This window comes from Podarcis liolepis (assembly GCF_965112155.1).
Source record: "Podarcis liolepis genome assembly, chromosome: 4".
NCBI lineage: Eukaryota > Metazoa > Chordata > Lepidosauria > Squamata > Lacertidae > Podarcis > Podarcis liolepis.
The window spans coordinates 86,670,920-86,695,683 of NC_139558.1; the positions used below are offsets into that span (position 1 = coordinate 86,670,920).

Below are 24,764 nucleotides of genomic sequence, written 5' to 3' on the forward strand. Positions count from 1 at the left end.
AGTAGATCTATTGATGGATTTATTGATCTGACTAATTCCTTAATTTCAGTGGGTCTATTCTGAGTAGGACTTAGTTGAATGCAACCGAATGTCTAGGGAGGATTGATAATACAAATAAGCATAGTATTTGAGTCGTGGAAGGGCTTGTCCTTATACTTTGTTTATCTTTATAAAAAGAACTACTCCCCCTCCCTTTGGTGAAAAAGTCCCACTTGACGAATCTCAGCCACCTTCATAGTAATTGCCAAATCAGGGTTTTCACACTTGGCAGCTCCTGCTGTGTGTCACACTGCCCAAAGGAGCATTTTCTGTGTTTGGCTAGTCAACGGATGTTATAATGTTGTGAGTCATGCTTCTGTTGATTTTATAGAACAAACACGGAGTATATATAGAGGTCAATTGGGAGCACACAGGCAGATCCATTGACAGAGGGACCGAAGTGTTCTAAGACTCCAAGGCTGGGACGCAGAAGTGAAAGAGACAATGAAGAGCTTCCTACTGGCGATTGCGCTCTATGCAGCACTTTCTTGTGGTTTGCCCTTAACCCAGGAAGCTGATCAAGTGGCAGAAGCGGACCTGAACTTTGCCAAGGTAATGGTTGATGGTAGCACAGAGGAGAAACAGAATTCTTCCGGTAGATTGACTAGCAAAAAAAGTAGACAGTTGCTAAATGCCTTGTGCAAAGTGGAATTCAATGTGATGCTTATAGCCTGGGGAAATGTAGATTCAGTCCTCTCCTCCTCAGAGCTGCTGGATGGGTTAATTCTTCATGCATAAATACACCTTAGAGCAACTTCCATTCAGCTGAGGAAGCATGCCTAGGATTGCACTGTTAATATCTGTGAGCTTCAGTTCCTTTGTCGGTAACATGGGTGCAATGGTGAATGACCTTCTTCGTTGCGAACAAAGGCAGAAAGTATGAATGGCTAATTTTAAAATGTGAATGAATATATGTGAAAATAGTTCTATAAGCAATCAAATATATCTTTTCTTCCAATCAGAAATACATAGAAAACTACTATCCTGATTCGGCATCGACGCCTGTCATAAGAAGCAAAGGAAGCGACGATATTCCTGCTGACAAAATACGGCTGATGCAGGAACGCTTTGGGCTGAAAGTGACAGGCAGATTGGATTCAAACACTTTGGCTTTAATGAGGAAGCCCAGGTGTGGGGTTCCTGATGTAGCAGAATACAGCACCTTTCCTGGGGATCCAGCATGGAAGAAAACAAAACTGACATATAGGTAAGGTTTCAGTACACTTAACTGATTTTAAGATGCCATTGGAAGATGCTAGAAATGTTGGCATTCCTCAGTAAGAATAGTAATGGTCTTTCCTCAAAGTTGTCTAGTCCATCATGATTGATCTTCCTGCATAATAAAGAGTTGGGGCACAATTAATTACAGTGCTCCCTTGGTTCTCAAATGACTTGGAACTCAAACACCTTGGTTCTCAAATGCCGAAAACCCGGAAGTAAGTGTTCCGGTTTTCAAACGTTTTTCAGAAGTCGAACATGGCTGTAGCTATTGTTTCCAGGGCACCTGCACCAATCAGAAGCTGTGCCTTGGTTTTCGGACATTTTGGAAGTCAAATGGACTTCCAGAATGGATTAAGTTTGGCGGTTTTGTTTTTGCTACTTAATTTGCTTTTTTATTTTTGAAGCTTTTTTGGTTAATTTGTTTTTGTGACTGTGTGGAACCCAGTTCAGCTATTGATTGATTGATTGTGTGACTGTGGAAATAGATAAAAGCCCCCCCACCCAAACAATGACTATCATCAGTGCAGGTAAGAAAAAATAATAATTTTAATTTTAATCATCTACAATACTATCTTATTTATTTTATAGTACAGGACATTGTTGATTGCTTTCATTTTATGGATCAATGGTCTCGTTAGATAGTAAAATTCATGTTAAATTGCTGTTTTAGGTGTTGTTTTTAAAAGTCTGGAATGGATTAATCCATTTTGCATTACTTTCTATGAGGAAAGCGTTCCTTGGTTTTGGAACGCTTTGGTTTGGGAACAGACTTCCGGAAGGGATTAAGTTTGAGAACCAATGTACCACTGTAGTTCATAGTTTGCAAGAAGCCTAAAAGCCTGCTCATCATTTCATCGCTTTGATTCACCTAGAAATACAAGCAGCATGGATTTTGTGTCAGATGTGCTGAGATGTAGAAAGATCTCCCTCTTTCACCAGAGACTTCGAAAGCTGTGTGGTGCCATTTCTTTCATACGTACATTTTCTTTACAACTCTGTGTTTCACAGCGTTCTGAATTACACGCCAGACATGGACCGCACTGACGTAGATGTTGCCATCGAGAGAGCTTGGAAAGTTTGGAGTGATGTGACTCCCCTGACCTTCACCAGGGTTTATGGGAAACCTGCAGATATTGAGATCTCCTTTGCTGCTAGATGTAAGTAAACCACACACAAATAGATATAGGTAGTTTTACTCAGGCTCCTGGCCAGGCGACTTATACACATATTCTTTGATTTATTTATTTTTAAAGCTCATGGTGACTATATCCCGTTCGATGGACCAGGTGGGCAATTGGCTCATGCATTTTCACCTGCTTATGGTGGAAATGCCCATTTCGATGAGGATGAATCCTGGGTGAGGGATTTAACAGGTAATTTGTTTACTTTTGTCTCAATATATTCAGCTGTACACTTGCTTGTAATGGCTTTCTTATTTACATATACTGCAAAATAGTGAGACACGGATACCATTCTAATCCTAGGATACAAAAATGCTTACCGTATTTTTCTGTGTATAAGGTGCCCCCGTGTATAAGACGACCCCTATTTTTTTAAACCCAAAATTAAGAAATTAAGTTGTTTAGCTTTTTTTGGGGGTGGGGTAGGTCACTTCCACCAATCGCTCACCCGCCTGCCCATCACTGCTGATCGCTTGCCACAGCCACTGCTGATCGCACACCTCGCCGCAGCCGCCAATTGTCTGCCCTCTTGCCGCCACCAACAGCCCACCCGCCCACTTGCCACAGCCGCCAATCGCCTGCCCACCTTGCCACAGCCAATCACCAGCAGGCCTTGCCGCAGCCACCAATCACCTGCCCAATCACCGCTGCCAATCTCCTGCTTGCTGTTGCCATTAATCGCACGTCCCCCCTCTGCATTCACTATCTGTGTATAAGACGACACCCAATTTTTGCCTGATTTTTTTTTAGCAAAAAGCATCACCTTATACATGGAAAAATATGGTGTGTGTTTAGGGGCCTTCCTCTACATTTCTGACATACAAAAGCAACCTGTCTTCAGATGGCCAAACTATGGGAGTCACTACTACAAGATGCTGCAATGGCCCCCAGTGTGGGTGGCCTTAAAGGGGATTAGACAAATTCAAGGGGGATAAGCCTATCAATGGCTTCTAGTGCACCCCAACTTCATGACTCTAATAGCAGTTGCTAAGAATTGCAAGTGGAAAAGGCACTGTTGCTCTCAGATCATGTCTGAGGCTTCTGGAGGCTGCTCCATTAGGACAAATGGAGTGCTGCCTCCTTCAGCCTTCCTTCCTTTTGACCTGCAACCATTCTGACGGGCGGCCCTGCCTTTCAGCTTCCCGCTCCTTAATCTCAGTGCCCTTGCAGAACTCAGCAGGGATGTGGATGGGGACAACCCTGGAATTAGTAAGCTCTGACTGTCATTGGCGCTGGCCGAGTCTGCTGCTTGCCCTTCTGACTCCAACTTTACCAGTCCCAATGAGTGACAGTCCCCACTGCCACTGTGAGCACAGCATGTGAGTTTAGACGGGTCTTGGGTGCTTATCTAGCAGGACTCTTCTGGTGTTCATGGCATTTATTACTTCAAAAATCATGTCTGATAGGAGCTTTTTCTTCAGAAGCCTAATCTGTAAGGATGGAGAAACATATTCTGGTCCATGTCACTTACACATTTGTTCACTCATGGGGCTGTTCCATCCCATATTTCTATTCTTCTCAAAAAAAAAAATTAAAGCTACAAAAAATATATATACAGTTAAATGTATCTTTTTGAATGCGCCAGTAGCGGTTTAGTCCTGCTGGCCACATGACCCGGAAAACTGTCTGTGGACAAACACTGGCTCTGTTGGTCTGAAAGCGAGATGAGCGCCGCAACCCCATAGTCGTCTTTGACTGGACTTAACAGTCCAGGGGTCCTTTACCTTTACCTTATCCCTAAATATATGTTGCAGAACATATTACCTCTCAACAATACACAATTTAAAATGCAGAAAGGCATCACATTAGAAACACAAAATCTGCTGGCTAGATACATTCTGCCACACATTAAGCTGGAAAAGGTTGAACTGGGTCATTCTCTAGTGGAATTTGCCAAAATTGAATCCTTAAAGTCCCCCCGAGTATATATTTCACTATCTTATACCCAGGTGAGCTTCACAAGTACTCACAATCTTCCTGTTTCCTTTTAGGAGTCAACCTTTTCCTTGTTGCTGCTCATGAGTTTGGCCACTCACTGGGTCTCAGGCATTCTGGCATTTGGGGGGCTCTGATGTTTCCAACTTATCAAGCTACGGACCCGCAAAACTTCAGGCTTCACCAAGATGACATTGAAGGCATCCAGTCCCTTTATGGTAAGTACAGACTCCCAGATGATTGTGTGGATTTATTCCATGCAAGAAGAGCACTGGCCTGGACCCTTAGCCTAAGGACATTCCCAGAAGGGAAATTGCCCATCACTTTCTCCTGCCTGCTGTTCCAGCAGAAGAAACTCTGGAGAGTGGCCTTCTGAACAATATGGTATGGAGAGACTGTGGAAGACAGTGGCAGGAAACTTGACTTCCATGAAATTCCTTAAAGTAACTTAGAGTCTGAGGACAATTCCTCCTCTTCCTCCCAGCACCCCCACACACATGCTCTTTCTCGTTTGTTTATTTTTAGGAAGGCCCTTTAAACCTCAAGAGAGGCTTTTCAGGGGCACCGGTGGCTGGGCAAGAGAAGGGATTGGGAACTCTCTTTCTGTGAATTTCCTTAGTTTGGGATTCTAGTTCAGCTCACCACCTGATGTGAATTGGCAGAGCCAACCTGTTATTTCATCCATTATCGGGTTTGGCCATCATCCAGTGAAGCCTCTTGCTCTGGGCTGCATCTTGCAAAACCTGCTTGTTCTTCAGCTCTTCTCTTTAACCCCTTTTCAAGGACCCCCTGAAGGTGGTGAGGATGGTGATGGTGATAACAGTTCGTCAGGAAACCCAGAGCCAGCAACAGAGGCACCATCCACAGACTTGTGTGACCCTCGCTTGGCTTTTGATGCTGTTTGCTCTCTTCGAGGGGAAACCATGTTCTTTAAAAACAAGTAAGTTATCTCCAGGGGATAAGTTATCTCCAAGGGACACGGGTGGCGCTGTGGGTTAAACCACAGTGCCTAGGACTTGCCAATCAGAAGGTGGGCGGTTCGAATCCCTGCGACGGGGTCAGCTCCTGTTGCTCGGTCCCTGCTCCTGCCAACCTAGCAGTTCAAAAGCACATCAAAGTGCAAGTAGATAAATAGGTACCGATCCGGTGGGAAGGTAAATGGCATTTCCGTGCGCTGCTCTGGTTCGCCAGAAGCGGCTTAGTCATGCTGGCCACATGACCTGGAAACTGTACGCTGGCTCCCTCGGCCAGTAAAGCGAGATGAGCACCACAACCCCAGAGTCAGCCACAACTGGAACTAATGGTCAGGGTTAAGTTACCTACAAAGCACTGACATCTTTCATTTCTAATTCAAAGTCACGCCCAACCCCTCCAGCTGCATTGCAACCCAAAGCACTGGAAGATGATATCTGGATGTTCCCTTTCGTTTTGTTGGGCTTTACTGCTACTTCAGATGAGTTTAATTGTTGACCTGTCATCTTGGTTTGCCATTCCTTGTCTTCTTTCCATCTCCGGGCTACTAGCATCCGGGCGGCTGTTCTTCCGTACATAAAAAGTCTATGCCGAAATGGCAAAACTGACCAGAAAACTCAGAAACCAAGAGGATAAAAACTTTATGAAAGAACGGGGGGGAATTATAAGTTATCTAGGAGACCACTGTAAGCAGATGGAAACACTGGCAGGATTTTAATTTCACTTGTAGTGTAACAATTACCGTATTTTTCGCCCCATAGGACGCACTTTTTTCCCTCCAAAAATGAAGGGGAAATGTGTGTGCGTCCTATGGGGCGAATGCAGGCTTTGGCTGAAGCCTGGAGAGCGAGAGGCATCGGTGCGCACTGACCCCTCTCGCTCTCCAGGCTTCAGGAAGTTCCCGCAGGCTCACAAGGCTTTCGGGCAGCAGCCCCGGCGAGTGTCCGCAAGCCTTGCGCATTGGGCAGGAGGTCCCGCCGAGCGCGCGAGGCTTGGGGCAGCAGCCTGTCGCCCGAAGCACGGGGAGCCCTCCGGAGGGTGCCCCATGCTTCGGGCAGGTGTGCGCAAGGCTTGGGGTGGCAGCCGCTGCGGGGGGGATATTTTTTTTTATTCATTTCCCCCCCCAAAAAAACGAGGTGCGTCCTATCGGCCGGTGCGCCCTATAGGACGAAAAATACGGTACTATGGATAATATGGATTGATATAACACTTAGAGTTTGGAAGTATATGCAGTTTGAAATGTTTAACATGGGACCCCATGGGGGAGGGGTTCCAAAATTCAGAGTAATCTCTGTTTATGGATATATATTTGAATTTTTTTAAAAATATATAATTTTATATTTGTAAAATCAAATAAAAATGATTTCAAAATAACAATTAAAAAAAATAATTGTTGACCTGTCAGTAGCCCAGTGAATTTTACATATTTGTAGAGCTTGCTACAAATATGTGTAATAAACAGAGAAAACCACCTTATACTGAGTCAGACCACTGAGTGACCTAGTTCAGTATTGTCTACACTGCTGAGTAAAAGCTTTCCTGGGTTTGAGACTGGCAGGGATTGGATCTGGGACCTCCTGTATGCTAAGCTGGTGATCTACCATTGAGGTTCTTGCGTTGCACGGGGTTAGACTAGATGACCCTCAGGATCCCTTCCAACTCTACAATTCTACGGTTCTGTGTTTCTAAACATTCACATTGTCTCCCCCAGTTTTTTCTGGAGAAAGAATCCCCAGAGAAGAGATGTTGAAAAGGTTCCTATTTCTGCTTTCTGGCCAGCTTTGAGCAAGGGCATAGACGCTGCGTATGAAGTTAAGGCTGATGACACAGTGTTTCTCTTCAAAGGTAAATGTTGAGTGAATGGCAAGTAAGGAAGCTAAGAAGGAGTTGAGTGGAGGGTGTCATGTTATTAAGCAGAAATAGCTGTGCAAGAGGCTACAGAATGTTACTTACCGAATCCTAAGCTACAAAGTGTGGCTGTTAGAATGCCGTATTAAGACCTTGGGAGGCTAGGGCTGAAGTCCTAACTCAGTCCTAACCTATTTTACATAATTACTGTCAGGGTTTTAAAACTCTTTGAAGGAAAAGGTGGGATATAAGCACAATAATACTGTATATAAATAAAATAAAAATCTGGGCTGCTGTTAGTGAAACTACTTCATGTTTCTTAGGAAATCAGTCCCAGACCTCCTTAATTTATTATTATTATTATTATTATTATTATTATTATTATTATTATTATTTGTACCACACCTATCTGACTGGGTCGCCCCAGCCATTTATTTATTTACTAAAACCACATAAATGCTATTTTTGACATATCCATCATGAGGTTTTAAAGAAACATTACATAAATATGACTTCAATATGTAACTTGCAAAATAAATAGCATTAGCCAGCATTAGGCCAAAAGAGACATATTATTATAGTCAAGTGGTATCAATATCCTGGAAAGGCCTAAGGAAATCAATAGGTTTCTACCAAGGTACACAAATACCACCTGTATTGGTTCCTGCCTTGATTCAGAGGAAAGATGATTCCAAACAGGATCTTTCTTGTGTAAGCTAATAAAGGCTAGTAGATTATAATAAAGGGAATTATTATTATTATTATTATTATTATTATTATTATTATTATTATTATTATTTGTATACTGCCCTATACCCATAGATCGCAGGGTGCTTCACAACATTCAGGAATCCTGGGCTCTCTCATTCAGATTTGTTCCATCTTCATGCAAAGCTCTCTCAATCATTTTTCTTTCCTTCTGTCTTTTGCTTAACAGGACACAAGTATTGGGCCACCAAGGGAAATATTATACAGAGAGGCTTCCCCAAGAATATTCACAGCCTGGGCCTCCCCAAAAGTGTTAAGAGCATTGATGCAGCTGCTCATGACAGCAGCTCAAAGAAGACATATTTCTTCTCTGGAAACAGTTACTGGAGGTAAGGGGAACTTACCTAGCTCAAGTGGAGCAATCCAGAAAGTTCATTGAGAAGCTCTTTAATTCAGAAATGAGGAACTGGTGGTCCTCAAGACGCCATTGGACTCCAAAGCCCATCAGCCCCAGCAAAAGTTGCCAATGGGCAGGGATGTTGAGAGCTTCAGGTTACATACGCTTCAGGTTACAGACTCCGCTAACCCAGAAATAGTTCCTCGGGTTAAGAACTTTGCTTCAGGATGAGAACAGAAATCATGCTCCAGCAGTGCGGCAGCAGCAGGAGGCCCCGTTAGCTAAAGTGGTGCTTCAGGTTAAGAACAGTTTCAGATTAAGAATGGACCTCAGGAACGAATTAAGTACTTAACCCAAGGTACCACTGTATCACATGGTTCTTGCTGCTTTGCCACACATCCCAGAACCATGCAAGACACCTTTGTTTAAAAACCCCCAGTGAAGGAAAGTCCTTACACTTTACATATGTAGGTTCACATATAAGGAGTTTTCAATGTAGCTGTTTCTGCGGGTGCAAAGAGCAATGAATTCTCAACCCATTCATTTCTTTAGATATGATGAAGCCCAGAAGTCCATGGAAAAAGGCTACCCAAGAAAGATATCAGCTGACTTCCACCAGGTTGGCTCCAAGGTGGATGCTGCTTTTCTGAACCATGGTGAGCAAATGACCATCTTCATGGTGCTAGCCTATTAAACAGTATTTTCTTCCGTGTGATGGTGAGATCATAGGAGGACTTGACCACATCTGCGAATGTGGCAAGTTGCTCAATGACCTGAGCATCTCAGGACTGCTCCCTTGGCCGTGGTCCATGTCAGGATCTAAAAAGCAGGTCTTAGCTCAGAGCCAGGTTGGTAGCGAGTACCAAAGTTCCTAGGGTCAGTCCCTAGTGTCTCCCGTTCGGCATGGGAAAACCTCCTGTCTGAGACTGTTTTCTTGCCCACAAAGATAATTTTCAAATTAACAGGAAACAAATGGAAGGGGGGGGGACATTTTTTTTTTTTAGAACAGTTCACAGACCCCCTGAAGCCCATCCATGGACCCCCTTGGGGTCCACAAAGCACAGGTTAAGAACCGCTCTCATAGAGGACTCTGTGAAGACTACAGTGCTTGCTTGGCATGAGTGATAGTGCAACTGAGTATGAAATTTCCCCAGAGGCAGTATGTTTCCGAGCACAATTCAAAGGGTTGGTGCTGACCTTTAAAGCCCTAAATGGCCTCGGCCCAGTATACCCGAAGGAGCGTCTCCACCCCCATCATTCAGCCCAGACACTGAGGTCCAGTGCTGAGGGCCTTCTGGCAGTTCCCTCACTACGAGAAGTGAAGCTAAGGGGAACCAGGCACAGGGCCTTCTTGGTAGTGGCACCCGCCCTGTGGAATGCCCTCCCATCAGATGTCAAGGAAATAAACAACTATCTGAGTTTTAGAAGACATCTGAAGGCAACCCTGTTTAGGGAAGTTTTTAATGACTGATGTTTTAATGTATTTTTAATCATTTGTTGGAAGCCACCCAGAGTGGCTGGGGAAACCCAGCCAGATGGGCAGGGTATAAATAATAAATTATTATAAAATTTTTATTATTATTTTGAAAAACGACTGATCAGGCACTGACTCCACTCAGTGGATCTGAATCCTCTTGGTCCTACAATTGGAAGCTACTTTGCTGTTTATGCTGGTATCCATTGACGAAGAAATAATCAATAGCAGAAAGCCACTGAGAATATTCCTGCTGGGTATGGTTCCAAAGGGAGGTATTTCCAAGCTTAGGGGGAAACTCAAGGTTTGTAGAAGTATGAAGGAATTGTTGGAGGAGGATGCAGAACAGCCCACGGCTGACATGGGAAAGGAGGCGAAAAGGAAATTGGCAGGGGGAGGTTTGGTTGGAATGGAGCATTGTGGTGGAGGAGAGCAGTCAGGAAGCAAGTCTTACTGGAAAAGTGAGTACAGTGGTACCTCGGGTTACATACGCTTCAGGTTACAGACTCTGCTAACCCAGAAATAGTACCTCGGGTTAAGAACTTTGCTTCAGGATGAGAACAGAAATTGTGCTCTGGCGGCGTAGTGGCAGTGGGAGGCCCCATTAGCTAAAGTGGTGCTTCAGGTTAAGAACATTTTCAGGTTAAGAACGGACCTCCAGAACGAATTAAGTTCTTAACCAGAGGTACCACTGTAGGCTCATTCTACACTGAGGTGTTTTGTAGGGTTTTGAGAGCTTCCGTCATCCATTAGATCCACAGTTTTCACTCTCCCTCATTTTTCTTTTCAGGTCATTTCTATTTATTCATTGGCTCAGAGCAATATGAGTTTGACAGCAGAACCAAAAGCTTTATCGGCATCAAGAAGAGCAACAGCTGGTTCGGGTGCCAATGACACGGGACAAAGAGTGATGCAACCCAGAAGAAGGGAATCTCCTGGGCATTGTGTTTGTTGGCCTGTCCTGTGGTTGCATGAGCCACGGAACAAGCTGTGATTTGAATAAGGAGCTTCTAAAATGGAAATTCCCCACTGTTTTAAACTTACGATAGATCTTAATTATTATTATTTTTTTAAAAAATAATCCTGTTTCTATCTCTTTTATTTCAATGTTCATTTTACTTTTTGTAAACTGTTTATAGGATTTTTTTAAAAAATCAAGCAGTATATAACTTTTGTTACATAAATTAATAGATATTTAATATAAATTATTGCTGCAAATAATATGTATGTTGTATGCTACTTTGTAATAAAGTGGATTTTTATTATTATTGTTGTTGTTGGTATATGATTACTATTGTTATCGTTAATTGTGGTTCATCATGAGGTCTCAGGGCAAGTTACAATTATATAAAATACAATTTGAAAATCAGTTAAAATGATTTCATTTGTGAGAATAGAGTGGATTCTACAGTGGCGTAGCGTGGGTTGTCAGCACCCGGGGCAAGGCAAGTAATTTGCGCCCCCTAACCTGTGGATTTGTGCCCCCTAACCCGTGGATTTGCGCTCCCTAACCCTAACCCCCAGATGTTGCGCCCGGTGCGGCCGGCCCCCCCTGCACCCCTCACGCTACGCCACTGGGATTCTAAAATAAGTATCCCATGTGTAAAGGGTCAGCTTAAGGTGGGTCTTCAGCAAAAGACAAAACTATATAATGAAGGTGTCAGAAAGAGTTCTGCCCCAATGGCCAGCGCTGGCTCTCCTCAATCTCATCATGGGATCCAAAACTAACTCAGATTTCTAATCTCAAATTTAGTCCTCCACATTCCTCATACCAATTTGAATGTGTGACTTCTTCCCTGTAGGGTCATGGATGAGCTTTTCCTGAATAATCACTTTATCTTTTTGCCAAAAGAGGAAACGTTCTTTTCAAGAAAAAAAAAAGAAACGTCTTTAAGTTAAAGAAGTAACACATGAGACCATACCATTTATGGATGTATGAAATATATTACACAAAACAGCCCATAGGCTGTACCAACAGCTACCAGTTACACATATTTTTTACATTGGGAAAAAAAAGGTGTTTTTCATAATAAAATTTCATTTCAAGCAGATGCTCTACCACTGAGCTATAAGCAGCTAGGACGAACAAATTAAAACTACGTCAACTTTCTAAGCAGCTAGTTAGGCTTTTTTAGAGCATCATATTTTTCTCAAGTGCTGGCAAGAGGTGCCTGCTTGGTCTCAATAGGCAGGGAGTTCCAAAGTCTGGGCACTGCGACACTAAGCGATCAAGCTCTTACAATGCAGAACGGGTATTATTTGGCACCAGCTCTGCCGATCGAGGGACACGGGTGGCGCTGTGGGTTAAACCACAGAGCCTAGGACTTGCCGATCAGAAGGTCGGTGGTTCGAATCCCCGCAACAGGGTGAGCTCCCGTTGCTCAGTCCCAGCTCCTGCCAACCTAGCAGTTTGAAAGCACACCCGTCCAAGTAGATAAATAGGTACCGCTCCGGCGGGAAGGTAAACGGCGTTTCCATGCGCTGCTCTGGATCACCAGAAGTGGCTTAGTCATGCTGGCCACATGACCCGGAAGCTGTACACTCGGCCAATAAAGCGAGATGAGTGCCGCAACCCCAGAGTCGGTCACGACTGGACCTAAAGGTCAGGGGTCCCTTTACCTTTTACTGCCGATCAAAGTGATCAAGAGTGGCACATGTGGGGGTAAAGTCTTGCTTTCCGGACCAGTGACACATGACTACCCCACTTACCAACCTAGCAGCCCCACAGTACAGTCATTCAGATGGGAGGTCACCATAACATGAACAGCTGAGGCTGGGCATCAGCATCTGTGCATATATGTTTCTATTCTTTATGTTTTCATTGTTCAATCACATTCGGCTATCTTCTAGGAAGTGATTCATTAACAAATTAAAGTAAACTTCTGCATCCTTTCATTACATCATTTTCTTCTAGTTTACTATGACTCTGAATTTGTCCCTGTTCCTGTTGAGTTTTTCTTCAATTAAAATTACTACAGAAATCTTTTTTCTTTCTTTCTTTTTTGGTCATCCCACCCCCAGCTTCTGTTTTTAGGAAGGATCATTCCAAATCGTCCATTCTTGGCAACTGCAAAGTTTCCTGCTGGTGTTTTACCCACCGACAGACTCATTTTCTGTATTCAAATAACAGATGAATGAACTAGGAATCTAAGTTAGGTTGCTTCCCTGCAGTAAAGCATTTATGCTTATCTTTTGTGTGTACAGAGGGAAAGCCATAAATTGTAAGTGTTTGAAACGTGAGAGCATTGTTTACTCCTGTGCTGTTGACAAAATCCCAGAAGAGCAGCATTATAGGTCTACTTCTGTGTAAATTCTGAAAAGGAAAGAACCCCAGGCAAAGGTGGACTTTGGGCTTTAAAATTTCAGCTGCGCCCTGTGAGACCTAAAATTTCTTTTCTTATGTTGTAGTGGGAGAAGGCAAATACTGTTCTGAACCCAAAAATGATAAACAAGGTCACTTCTCAGACTTAGATGTGCTGATCAGTGTCAGAATTATTCTAACAATTTCTGCTGATTTCCTAGTAAAATTGTCTAGAATTTCCAGAACTTGCTGCATTGGAAAGATCTGTGTTATTTATTTCATCATATCTTATGGTTAATGTTTCATTCAGATAATGCCACAATTGCTATTGTCAGGGGTTTAGGAGCAGAGGCAAGGGCAAGGGAGGAAACAGAGAGCGAAGGGGAGGAGGCAGAAGAAAAGATGAGTGATGACAACGACCCGAGATCTCCGAGTCTTTCCAGTGAATCAGAGGATTCACAGAAAGGAGCACCAGTGGCCAGGGCAAGGGGGGAGTCTAGGGGGGCACCCCAGGAAGATAGAGCCAGAGGGGACTCAGAGGAGAGCAGTTGGAAATCGGGACCAGCGTCACCGCCAGAGAGCAGGGAAGAGGAAGGGAGCCAGGGGGCAAGCGCTGGCAGCTCACAACAGGAGGGAGGGCACGAGTCAGGAGTGGCCACACCTCCATCGGGGAGCGAAGAGACGGTTAGACGGAAGGTGGAAGGTTGGGCGCGCGCGCCAAGTTCAAATGCACCGGAAGGCGGCGCAGGAGGCAGCCCGGAAAGGGAGCCAGGTCCTAAAGCCCGGCGCAAGGAGACAGGAGAGTCTGGGGGGTCAGCGTCAGAAGAATCCCGGAGGGAGGAGACCCCGGGGGGCAGAGGGACCCAGAGGAGAATAGTCAGGCGGAAAAGGTGGAGCAGGGCGAGGATATTAAGTTGGTGCACACGGGGCGGAGACTCAGACGGAGCTTCGCCGATCTAGCTATTAGACGTAGAGTTGCACGCAGCAGCTTGAGAATGGAAACTGTAACTCAATAAAGACTTTTACTTAATGACCGCTGGCTAGCGTGATCCTCTGTGAGCTAGGATCTTGAAGCAACTCTGACAGCTATAATTATTTCTAATTTATATAGATAATAAGATTTCAGTCTATTAGTTGACATGATCCCAATATAATGGGATTCCTTCAACTAAAAAGAAAAAGTTCGGTGGTGTTCACCGCTAGTCCTACACAGAGTAAACACTTTGAGATTAAAGAATATAGCTAATTTGGGCTCATTAATGTTAGGGAGTCATTCTAATTAATTAATTACTTGGAGGCAAAACCCTGTGCAATGAACCCCACTCACCTTCTTAGTAATTGCCAAATTAGGGCTTTTGAACTTAACAGACCCTGCTGCATGTGTCACTCTGCTAAAAAGGACACCAGGCTCCACCTCTGTTGAATAATTTGAGAATGATGCCATTCTAATTATTTAATTATTTGGTAATGGCCAAATCAGGGCTTTTGAACTTAACAAACTCTGTGCGTGTCACTTTGCTAAAAGGGACATTTTCTGTGTTTGGCAAGTCAACGGATGTTATAATGTTGTGAGTCATGCTTCTGTTGATTCTATAGAAAACCACGAAGTACCGGTATATATAGAGGTCCATTGGGAGCACATAGACACATCCATTGACAGAGAGACCGAACAGTTCTGGGACTCTAAGACTGGGGCGCAGAAGCGAAAGAGACAATGAAGAGTTTCCTACTGACGATTGCGCTCTATGGAGCACTTTCTTGTGCTTTGCCCCTAATCCACGAAGCTGATCAAGTTGGAGAAGCAGACCTGAATTTTGCAAAGGTAATGTTTGATGGTAGCACAGAGGGGAAGCAGAATTCCACTAGCAGAAAATGTAGTCAGTCACTAATTGCCTTGTGCAAAGTGGCAGTCAATGTAATGTTGTGCATGCTTATAGGCTGGGAAAATGCAGATTCCGACCTCTGCTCCTCCATAGGTGTGCCTAATGGGTTTGGGTAAAATAGACCGCAATCCTACATGCAACCCTACATTCATACATCTTGGAGTAAGTCCCACTGAACTGAGAAGACGTGCTTAGGATTCACTGTTAATGTCTGTTAGCTTCAGTTCTTATGTCTGTAAAATGGGTTCAATTAGACAAATGAGCTTCCTCATTGGGGGGAAAGTTAGAAAGATCAAAATCCTACAATGTGAAAGATTATATGTGAAAATAATTCTGCAACAATCAAATGCATCTGTTCTTTCCATCAGACGTACATAGAAAACTACTATCCTGATTCCACATCAACGCCAGTCGCAAGAAGCAAAAGGAGTGATGAGATTCCTGTTGACAAGTTACAACGAATGCAGAAACACTTTGGGCTGAGAGTGACGGGCAGATTGGACTCACACACTTTGGCTGCAATGAAGAATCCCAGGTGTGGGGTTCCTGATGTAGCAGAATACAGCACCTTTCCGGAGTCACCAAAATGGGGACGAAAAAACCTGACATATAGGTAAAGTTTCAAAACACTTGCCTGAATCAAAGATGTAACTTGATAATGCTTATTATTGGCTCCTGGCTGAGGAAGAAAACTTCTGTCTGGGGAGAAAATGGAATGGATGATCTTAAAGAGGGTATGTCTGGCCGGCTGTCTGGAAGCCTGATCAGGAACACACCAGACTGCAGATTTTTGGGTAGTACAGATCCCACTTGCAAGTTACTGTTTTCAACTTGTATTCATAGGAATGCTGGGATTCCTTTGTCACATCAGTAATGGTCTTTCCTAAAAGTTGGCTAGTCTACCATTATTGATTTTCCTGTGCAACACAGAGCTTAATTCTAGTCATCATTGCATAATTTTAACACACTTAGAAATACAAGGGGCAGGGATGTGGAGATACTCTGAGACGTAAAATGATGTCTCCTCTTGCACACACACTTTGAAAGCTCTGTGAACATTCTTTCAAATGTGCATTTCCTCTCCTTCCGTGTGTTTCAGTGTTCTGAATTACACGCCAGACATGGACCGCACTGACGTAGATGTTGCAATCGAAAGAGCTTGGAAAGTTTGGAGTGATGTGACTCCCTTGACCTTCACCAGGGTTTATGGGAAACCTGCAGATATCAAGATCTCTTTCGCTGCTAGATGTAAGTAAATCACATGCAAGGAATTATAGTAGGTTTACCCAAGTTCCTGGCTGGGTGATTTATATATATGTTCTTTGATTTTTTTAAAAAGCTCATGGTGACAATATACCCTTTGATGGACCAGGTGGGCAGCTGGCTCATGCATTTTCACCTGCCTTTGGTGGAAGCGTCCATTTTGATGAGAATGAACCCTGGGCACGGGATTTAAAAGGTATTTTCATTGTTTTGTCTCAATATATTCTATTCACTTGCTTGTAACGACTGTCAAGGCAGCTTAATTACTTTTGCTGACAAACATTGAGACCTCAGCACCATTCATGTCCCAGGAGACTTACTCTAGAGTTTTAAAATACTATCATGGAAAAAATATGAACCACAAATAACAAATGTTGGTCACCAGGTACAAAGCAAAATATCACCATGATGTGTATAAGGCAGAAAATAATAGCAGCATGTTTAGTAAATCAACCAAGCCAAAAATATGCATGAGGTACAGGGGGTCTAGGTTCCTCCCAATGACAGTTAATAAAAGAAATAAATATAAACTAATCCTCATAAAAATCTATTTTTAAAATTTCTTCATGCTTCGCTCTACAGCGTTGCTAAAGTTTATCTGGCACACAAAGCAAGTCTTTTTCACACAGCTCAGCTGTAGAATTTGCTGCCGCAAGATGCCACAATGGCCATCAGTGTGGCTGGCAAATTCATGGGCGTTAGATGATTGGTGGCTACTAGTCTTCATGACTCTGTTGCATCCCAACTTCATGGCTCTAATAGCAGTTGCTGGGAATCACAAGTGCCAAAGGCACCGTTGCTCTTGAGTCATACTCGGGGCTTCTGATAGACATCTGGAGGCTGATCTATTAGGGTAAATGGAGGGCTGCCTCTTCCAGGGCCAACATGCCTTCCCTTTGACTTACAACCAGGCCAGTGGGCGCCTCTGCTTTTCAGCTTCCTGTTCCTTAATCTCATTGCCCTTGCAGAACTCAGCAGGGAGGTGGATGGGGACAACCGTAGAATTAGTTGGCTCTGCCTGCCATTGGCCCTAGATCCTTCTACTCTTGGCCTTTCTGCCTTCCAACCCACCACTGGGAGCATAGGATGTGGATCTTCGGTCCTTATCCAATAGGACACTTCTTGTGTTCATGACATTCATTTATTACACTCCACTTGCATATCATATTGCTCTCTGTCACATTACCAGTCTATTTGATTGTGGTTCTTGTATTTGCATTCTTTCTATGAGCTGCTTGGAGCACTGTTTGGTGGGATACAAACCTAACAAAGAAATAATCAGGACTTGCATTGAAAGCAGTCGTTGCTATAATGAAATCAGTGATAATGATCATGTTTGCTAGGACCACTTATGACCAGGAGAGTGATCTTTTAGCTCCTTCTGACTGCAAAGAATAGGAATGTGGCTGATGAAATTTAATTATGAAAAGCACCATTTTTGTCAACGTAAAAAAACACAAGAAAAAAACACCCCACAATGTTCATTGGTACATCCTATGGACTGTTCTGTACAACCATAAACGGTATTAATAAACTCACTCAGGTTATTCATAAGATTAGACTACATTTCCTTGTTTCTGGCGAAAGGGCAAGTGTGCTGTTTTTTTAGCATGTAGTTGAAATTGTTTGACACAGAAGGTTCCATGTGGAATCCCCAGCATCTCCAGGAAGGGATTGCAAAGACCCATCTGAAATCCCAAAGAGTTGCTGTCCATCTTCTTCTTCTTCTTCTTTGGCGATCACTCATAGCTGAGTTAGATTGTCTTCCATAAACACGGTTTTAACAATGAGTCCGTAAGTGACTGTGGAGGCCAATTCTGGATCCACACGTCCTTCCACAGTGGGGACATTGGTTTCTGGGTGGTAGTTGATCATGGTGTGGATTTGCCAAGCATGCCTTCCTCCTAGCATGTTTCTCGCTTGCGTCCTGAGTTTGGGTGTCTTCAAAGCCCATGACACCTTTGGTAAAGGCTGTTCTCCAACTGGAGCGCTCGCAGGCCAGTGTTTCCCAGTTGTCAGTGTTCATACTACATTTTTTTAGATTTGCTAAACCCATTTCTGTTTCCTTTATAGGCACCAACCTTTTTCTTGTAGCTGCTCATGAGTTTGGCCATGTACTGGGCCTCAGGCATTCCAGCAATCCAGAGGCTCTGATGTTTCCAACCTACATAAATAGAGACCTTAAAAATTTTGGTCTTCACACAGATGACATTGAGGGCATCCAGCACCTTTATGGTAAGTACAGACTCCCAGATGGTTATATGGAATGAGGCCATGTAAGAGCACTGGCTTGGATCCTAAGGACAGTTAGCTTAAGAATGTTCACAGAGAAGACTCAAATAGATTCTCTGGAGGATTTGGGTCGACCTTCAGAACAAGGTAGGAGGGAGTAACAGGAAACTTTATTTCCATGAACTCCCTAAAGTAGTCTTAGATTCTGAGGGGAATTCCAGCCCTCCCTGCAGGAACGCCCCCATGCCCCATCTATTTTGGATGCCCCCTCAACCCTCCAGAGAGATTTTTCAGGGGGTACCATGGCTGTGGAATGGGTGGGTGAGAAAAACAACTGAAAATCTTTCTGTGAACCTTCTTATTTGGGGAGCAAATGATCGTCCAGACCACCTGATGTGAATTTGCAGAGCCAATCTATTATTCCATCTATTGTTGTATTTAACTGTCTTCCAATAAATTATTACTCATTATGATTATTACCATTTATTACCTGGACTTCACCCTAAAGTCCCAGGATGGGTTTCAACAATTAATACACAATATCAATATTAAAACAAAATATTACATGATATTTTTTTTAAAAAAGTTTAAAGCAACTTAAAATGAAGTGTCTTGCAATGCCTCTGAACTGCCTATTCCAAATCCTGCTTGTTCTTCAGTTCTTCTCTTTACCTCTTTTTCAAGGACCCCCTGAAGGTGGTGATGACAATGAATCAATTAACCTCACATCCACAACAGAGGCACCATCCACAAAATGGTGTGACACTCACCTGGCTTTTGATGCTGTCACTTCTCTCCGAGGGGATATCCTGTTCTTTAAAGACAGGTAAATAATATCTAAACACTGAACTTTTTACATTCTAATTCAAAGTCATGCCCCACCTCCAAGAACATTTCTACTCAAAGAGTATTCTGCAAACACAATGAAACAGCAATGACTTTTCCCTTATGATGAAAATAACCATCCATACTAAGCTCAACATACTGCTCATTAAATTCATTCAACATGCCCTCCTTGGTGTGTAAGGTAAGAACAATTGCAAATAGTACTAGTCAGTATTGACTGTTAGGATATTTCCGTTCCACCTTAAAAGGGAGCAGGCTTTGTGAGTCACAGAGTCTGCGTATTTCCTGTTCACAGGAAGTTTATGTTTTCTGTTGCTTTCGTTTCTCCCTCGGTGCCTGAACACTGAAGTAGGCGGTCATGTTTTTCTTTGTTCTGACCAATGCTGAATAAACTTACATAATGCTCTCCTGCGTGCATCTTTCGCTGTGCATTATCTGCTGATAAGAGCATGCATCAGCTCTGGAATGTGGCAAGCTATTTCTGGAGCTCGTGTCGCTAATAGCTGATACTGCGTGTCTAAGGGAGATCGATGGACGTCCGGAGGCGACGTGGGGCCATGATGGACTTTGTCTCCCTGGCAGTATCCCAACACTGACTAGGCATCCTGAAGTTTTTTGTGGTGGTTCTGGAGATGGCTTTGTCTAGGGTGGCTCCCAGGTTACTGAATGCTCTCCTTTCCATGGTGCATTTGACTCCATTTTTGGCTCTCTTTCTACAGTGAGTCAAGATGCATCCTTTTTTACCCAGGTCCCTGAGGCTGGAAGATGATCTCTAGATGCTCCCTCTTCCTTTGCTGGTCTTTTTTTTTTCCTATTTAAAATAGTTTTATTTGCTGTCTTAGTCATAATAAGCATTGTATGGCTTGTTGTGAGTAACCTTCCCTGGGACTGCTAAAAATATGCATAATAATTAAATAGGCCGACAGGTAGGACTTAAATCTTATACACAAAACATTACCAAGGAAGAATTTTGATACAGTGAAAATAAGGAAACAGAGGAAATTGTCTTATACTGATTCCAGCCATTGGTCCACGTAGCTCAGTACAGTGGTACCTCGGGTTACATACACTTCAGGTTACATATGCTTCAGGTTACAGACTGTGCTAACCCAGAAATAGTACCTCAGGTTAAGAACTTTGCTTCAGGGTGAGAACAGAAATTGTGCTCCGGCAGCGTAGCGGCAGCAGGAGGCCCCGTTAGCTAAAGTGATGATCCAGGTTAAGAACAGTTTCAGGTTAAGAACGGACCTCAGGAACGAATTAAGTACTTAACCTGAGGTTCCAATGTATTTTCTACATTGACCAGCAACTGCTCTCCTGGGTTTTATACTGGGGGAGGGTCTTTTCCAGCCCCATTTGCATGCAAAGCTGATGATCTACCTTGGAGCCACAGCCCTTCTTCTGTAAACATTCATATTGTCTTCCCCAGCTTTTTCTGGAGAAAGAATCCCCAGAGAAGAGATGTTGAAAAGGTTCCCATTTCTGCTTTCTGGCCAGGTTTGAGCAAAGGCATAGATGCTGCGTATGAAGTTAAGGCTGATGACACAGTATTTCTCTTCAAAGGTAAATATTCCAAATGTGAATGAACAGCAAGTAAAGGAGCTAAGAATGATGGAAGGAGTGGAGGACATCTTGCCATTAAGCAGAACGACCTGTGCAAGAGGGTGGTGTTACAGAATGTTAATGACCAAATCCTAGCTGTTCAATAAGTTACACAGTATAGCTACAAAGACTTTATTATTATTATTATTATTATTATTATTATTATTATTATTATTATTATTGGTGGTGGTGTAAAATTGAGAACTGAAGCTACAAGGGGTGGGTGTGTGAAACTGGACAGATTCTCTCATCTCTATCCAAGCAGATTTTTTGTTTCCTTTATCTATTTTTTCTTCCATCATAGAACTCAAGATTCTTTAAATAAGGTTGGCAGTGATCAGTCCTCAACTTGCTTAGCAGCAGCAAAGGAATCACATCACGTGCCCTCAATGTGCAGGATATTGCTTCCAAATCCCCATTGCCCTGAGCAGAAGGAATAAGATGGATTAGGAATGGCCCTGCCTAATAATAATAATAATAATAATAATAATAATAATAATAATAATTTATTATTTATACCCCGCCCATCTGGCTGAGTTTCCCCAGCCACTCTCTGCAATTGTCTCTGCAGGGCCTGGACTTTCTCATTCAGGTTTGTCCCATCTTCATGAAAGGCTCTTTCCATCTCCTCCCCCCCCCTTTTTTCATTTTTACTGTCTTTTGCTTAACAGGAAGCAAGTACTGGGCCACCAAAGGAAATACAATACAGATCGGTTTCCCCAAGAATATTCACAGCCTGGGCCTCCTGAAAAGTGTTAAGAGCATTGATGCAGCTGCTCATGACAGCAACTCAAAGAAGACATATTTCTTCTCTGGAAACAGTTACTGGAGGTAAGGGGAACTTACCTATCTCATGTGGGACAATTCTGAAAGTTCATTGAAAAGCTCTTTAAATCAATGCATTCTCAACCCATTCATTTCTCTAGATATGATGAAGCCAAGAAGTCCATGGAAGAAGGCTACCCAAGAAAGATAGCAGCCGACTTCCAGAAAATTAGCTCCAAGGTGAACGCTGCTTTTCTGCATCATGGTAGGTGGATAACCATCTTCATTAAACAACCTCCCTAATCCAGTAGGACCATATATAGTTGTAATGGTGAGACAGAAGGACTTGACCACAGATGTGAATGTGGCAGGTTCCTCAGCCTGAGCCTCTCAGGACTGCTACCATAGCCATGGTCCATGCCAGGATCAAAACTGCAGAAGATGGAACAAATCTTAACCCCCTGCCATAGCTCTGTTCAGAGAACATATAGATTTGCAGAAGCAGAAAGGAAAATGTGAGGGAGGGGACCAATGAGGACTGGACATGCTCAGTGGCTTACTTCAGCAGTTGAGGAATAGGATATCTGGTGTGGGTGGGTGTGGAATGAACCATTGTAGGGGAGCAGGGGTGCTTGACTTAATGGAACGGTGACTAAGAGCATTCCACACTGAGGTATTTTGTAGGTTTTTGAGTTTCCTTCATGCATTCGATTCACAATTTTTACTCTTACTCCCTATTCTTTTTAGGACATTTCTATCTATTCAGTGGATCAAATCAATATGAGTTTGACAGCAAAACCAAAAAATTCCTCAGCATCAAGAAGAGTGACAGCTGGTTTGGGTGCCCATGACACAAGACAAAGGAAAAAGTGATGAGGCCCAGAGGAAGGGAATCTCTCTTGGTCTGGGCATCAGGCAACGCTCACTGGGCACCATCTTAGTTGGCATGACTTGGTCTCTCCTGCGGTTTCATGAGTCATGGAACAAGCTGCATTTTGAATAAGGAAGTTCTAATATATATTTGTTTTTAACCTATGGTAGATTGCAACTATTCAATGATTCTATGATTCTATTTTTATATTTTAAATTATTTTAACTATAATTTTTAACTCTGCCTTTATTTACAGTCTTAACGTTTGCTTTACTTTTTTGTAAACTACTTGAGGATTTTATTTAAAACTGAGCAGGACACAATTTTTTAAAACAAGAAAATAAATAGATATATTTAATATAAATTATTGCAGAAAACCATATATTTTTGTACAATACTGTGCAATAAAGTGATTTATTACTATTATGGTCAAAGTTGCTGTTGCTATCATTATCCACACTTCACCATGAGGCCCCAGGACAGGTTGCAACCATTTAAAAATACAATATTGAAATCAGTTAAAACGAACGACAATCAAGGAAATAGGGTGGGTCCTGAAATATATCGTGTAAAATATATATCTCATGTGCAAAAGACCTGGATAAAGTGTGCTTTCAGCATATGAGAAAACTACATAACGAAGGTGTCAGATGCACCTCCATGGGGGAACACAATCTGTGGGAGGAAACTCCAGAATTTAGGGGCCACCACAGAGAATGCCCTCTCCCTGGGTGCCATCCTGTGAACTTCTGAGGGCTGGGGAACTCCCAAGAGGGCACCCGATGCTGATCTTAACACCTGAGAGGATCCAAAGGGAAGGAGGCAGTTTTTTCAGATGGGGCTCCAACTCCAGGGGGCTGGTTGTTTTTTGGGGGGCCCTCCATAATTTTGGGGGGATGATCCCCCAGTGTTCCTTACCATCAGTGAGTGGAGGAGGCTGAGCGTGGAGCTGCCAAGCACAAGAGAGTAGGGTCCCCCACCCACAGCATTCGGCTTCATCCCTGGCTCTTACCAAAATGTCATGTGACACCCGGTCACTTCACTCTTCGGTGCAAGTTGGCGCTTTCAGATATGTGGGGCCAAAGTCATTTAGGCCTTCAAACAATAACGTGAGCACCTTGAGTTGTGCCCAGAAATGACAATCAAACACTGTAACTGTTTTAGAGCAGGCATTATATGAGTTCTAGATGGAACCTAAGGCCACACTCTGGCCGCTGCATTTTGGGCAAGTCATCTCAAGTGTAGTCCCATGTAAAGTGTTTGTAGAAATAATCCAGTATGGAAGTTACTAGGGTACAATGGCAGCTATACAGTGATACCTTGGTTTATAACCATAATCCATTCCGGAGGTCCGGTTGTAAACCAAAACAGGTTGTAACCCAAGGTGTGCTTTTGCCAATGGGGCCTCCCCCCAAAAAATAAATGGGTTGTAATCCAAAAAAAGGGACACACACTTCAGGGTTTGACGTGGTTGTAATCCAAAATGGTTGCAAACCAAGGTACCACTGTAGTTGGAATTAGGCACTCCAAAACACCAACACCACCTGAGTCTGGATCCAGGAGTTTTCCCAAGCTGTGAATCTGATCTCCCCAAGGGAGTGCAACTCATAATCCTTCCAGGGAAGTAGTATACCTCTACTGTACATGGGGGTGGGGGTCGGTCCATTTAGCAAGCATGGATGGCGCTGTGGGTTAAAACCACAGAGCCTAGGGCTTGCCGATCAGAAGGTCGGCAGTTCGAATCCCCGCGACGGGGTGAGCTCCCGTTGCTTGGTCCCTGCTCCTGCCCACCCAGCAGTTCAAAAGCACGTCAAAGTGCAAGTAGATAAATAGGTATCGCTCCGGCGGGAAGGTAAATGGCATTTCTATGCGCTGCTCTGATTTCGCCAGAAGCAGCTTAGTCATGCTGGCCACATGACCCGGAAGCTGTACGTCGGCTCCCTCGGCCAATAAAGCGAGATGAGCGCCACAACCCCAGAGTCATCCGTGACTGGACCTAATGGTCAGGTGTCCTTTTACGTTAACACATTATCACACTGAGTAGTACTGAATTTGGCAATTGCTCATTTCATGTTCACAACCTACTATCAACACCTTCCACTGCGTCTGAAGGAACCCAACCATGGGGACATAAATGAAGAGTGTAAGCCAAAACAACTCTGGATTTTTTATTTTATTGCCAACGAGGATTCTGAGATCAAGTTCTTCCATGCCTGCTTTCTCTTA

At 43.4% G+C, this 24,764-nt stretch overlaps 2 protein-coding genes across 2 annotated transcripts; both read left to right on the forward strand.

Annotated features, from left to right (window-relative positions):
- The first annotated feature begins 324 nt into the window (after window positions 1-324).
- On the forward strand, window positions 325-11,043 carry LOC310705209 (stromelysin-1-like). The gene is made up of 10 exons (XM_083499772.1): window positions 325-591; window positions 1,002-1,246; window positions 2,269-2,417; window positions 2,514-2,633; window positions 4,433-4,594; window positions 5,160-5,316; window positions 7,060-7,193; window positions 8,134-8,293; window positions 8,854-8,957; window positions 10,566-11,043. The coding sequence occupies exons 1-10, from the start codon at window positions 484-486 to the stop codon at window positions 10,667-10,669; spliced, it is 1,443 nt and encodes a 480-aa protein (XP_083355898.1). The 5' UTR covers window positions 325-483; the 3' UTR covers window positions 10,670-11,043.
- A 3,679-nt stretch (window positions 11,044-14,722) lies between these two features.
- Window positions 14,723-22,977, forward strand: LOC310705210 (stromelysin-1-like). Its single transcript, XM_083499773.1, has 10 exons — window positions 14,723-14,898; window positions 15,328-15,572; window positions 16,059-16,207; window positions 16,299-16,418; window positions 18,296-18,457; window positions 19,139-19,280; window positions 20,730-20,863; window positions 21,574-21,733; window positions 21,829-21,932; window positions 22,415-22,977. The coding sequence occupies exons 1-10, from the start codon at window positions 14,791-14,793 to the stop codon at window positions 22,516-22,518; spliced, it is 1,428 nt and encodes a 475-aa protein (XP_083355899.1). The 5' UTR covers window positions 14,723-14,790; the 3' UTR covers window positions 22,519-22,977.
- The last annotated feature ends 1,787 nt before the right edge of the window (window positions 22,978-24,764 follow it).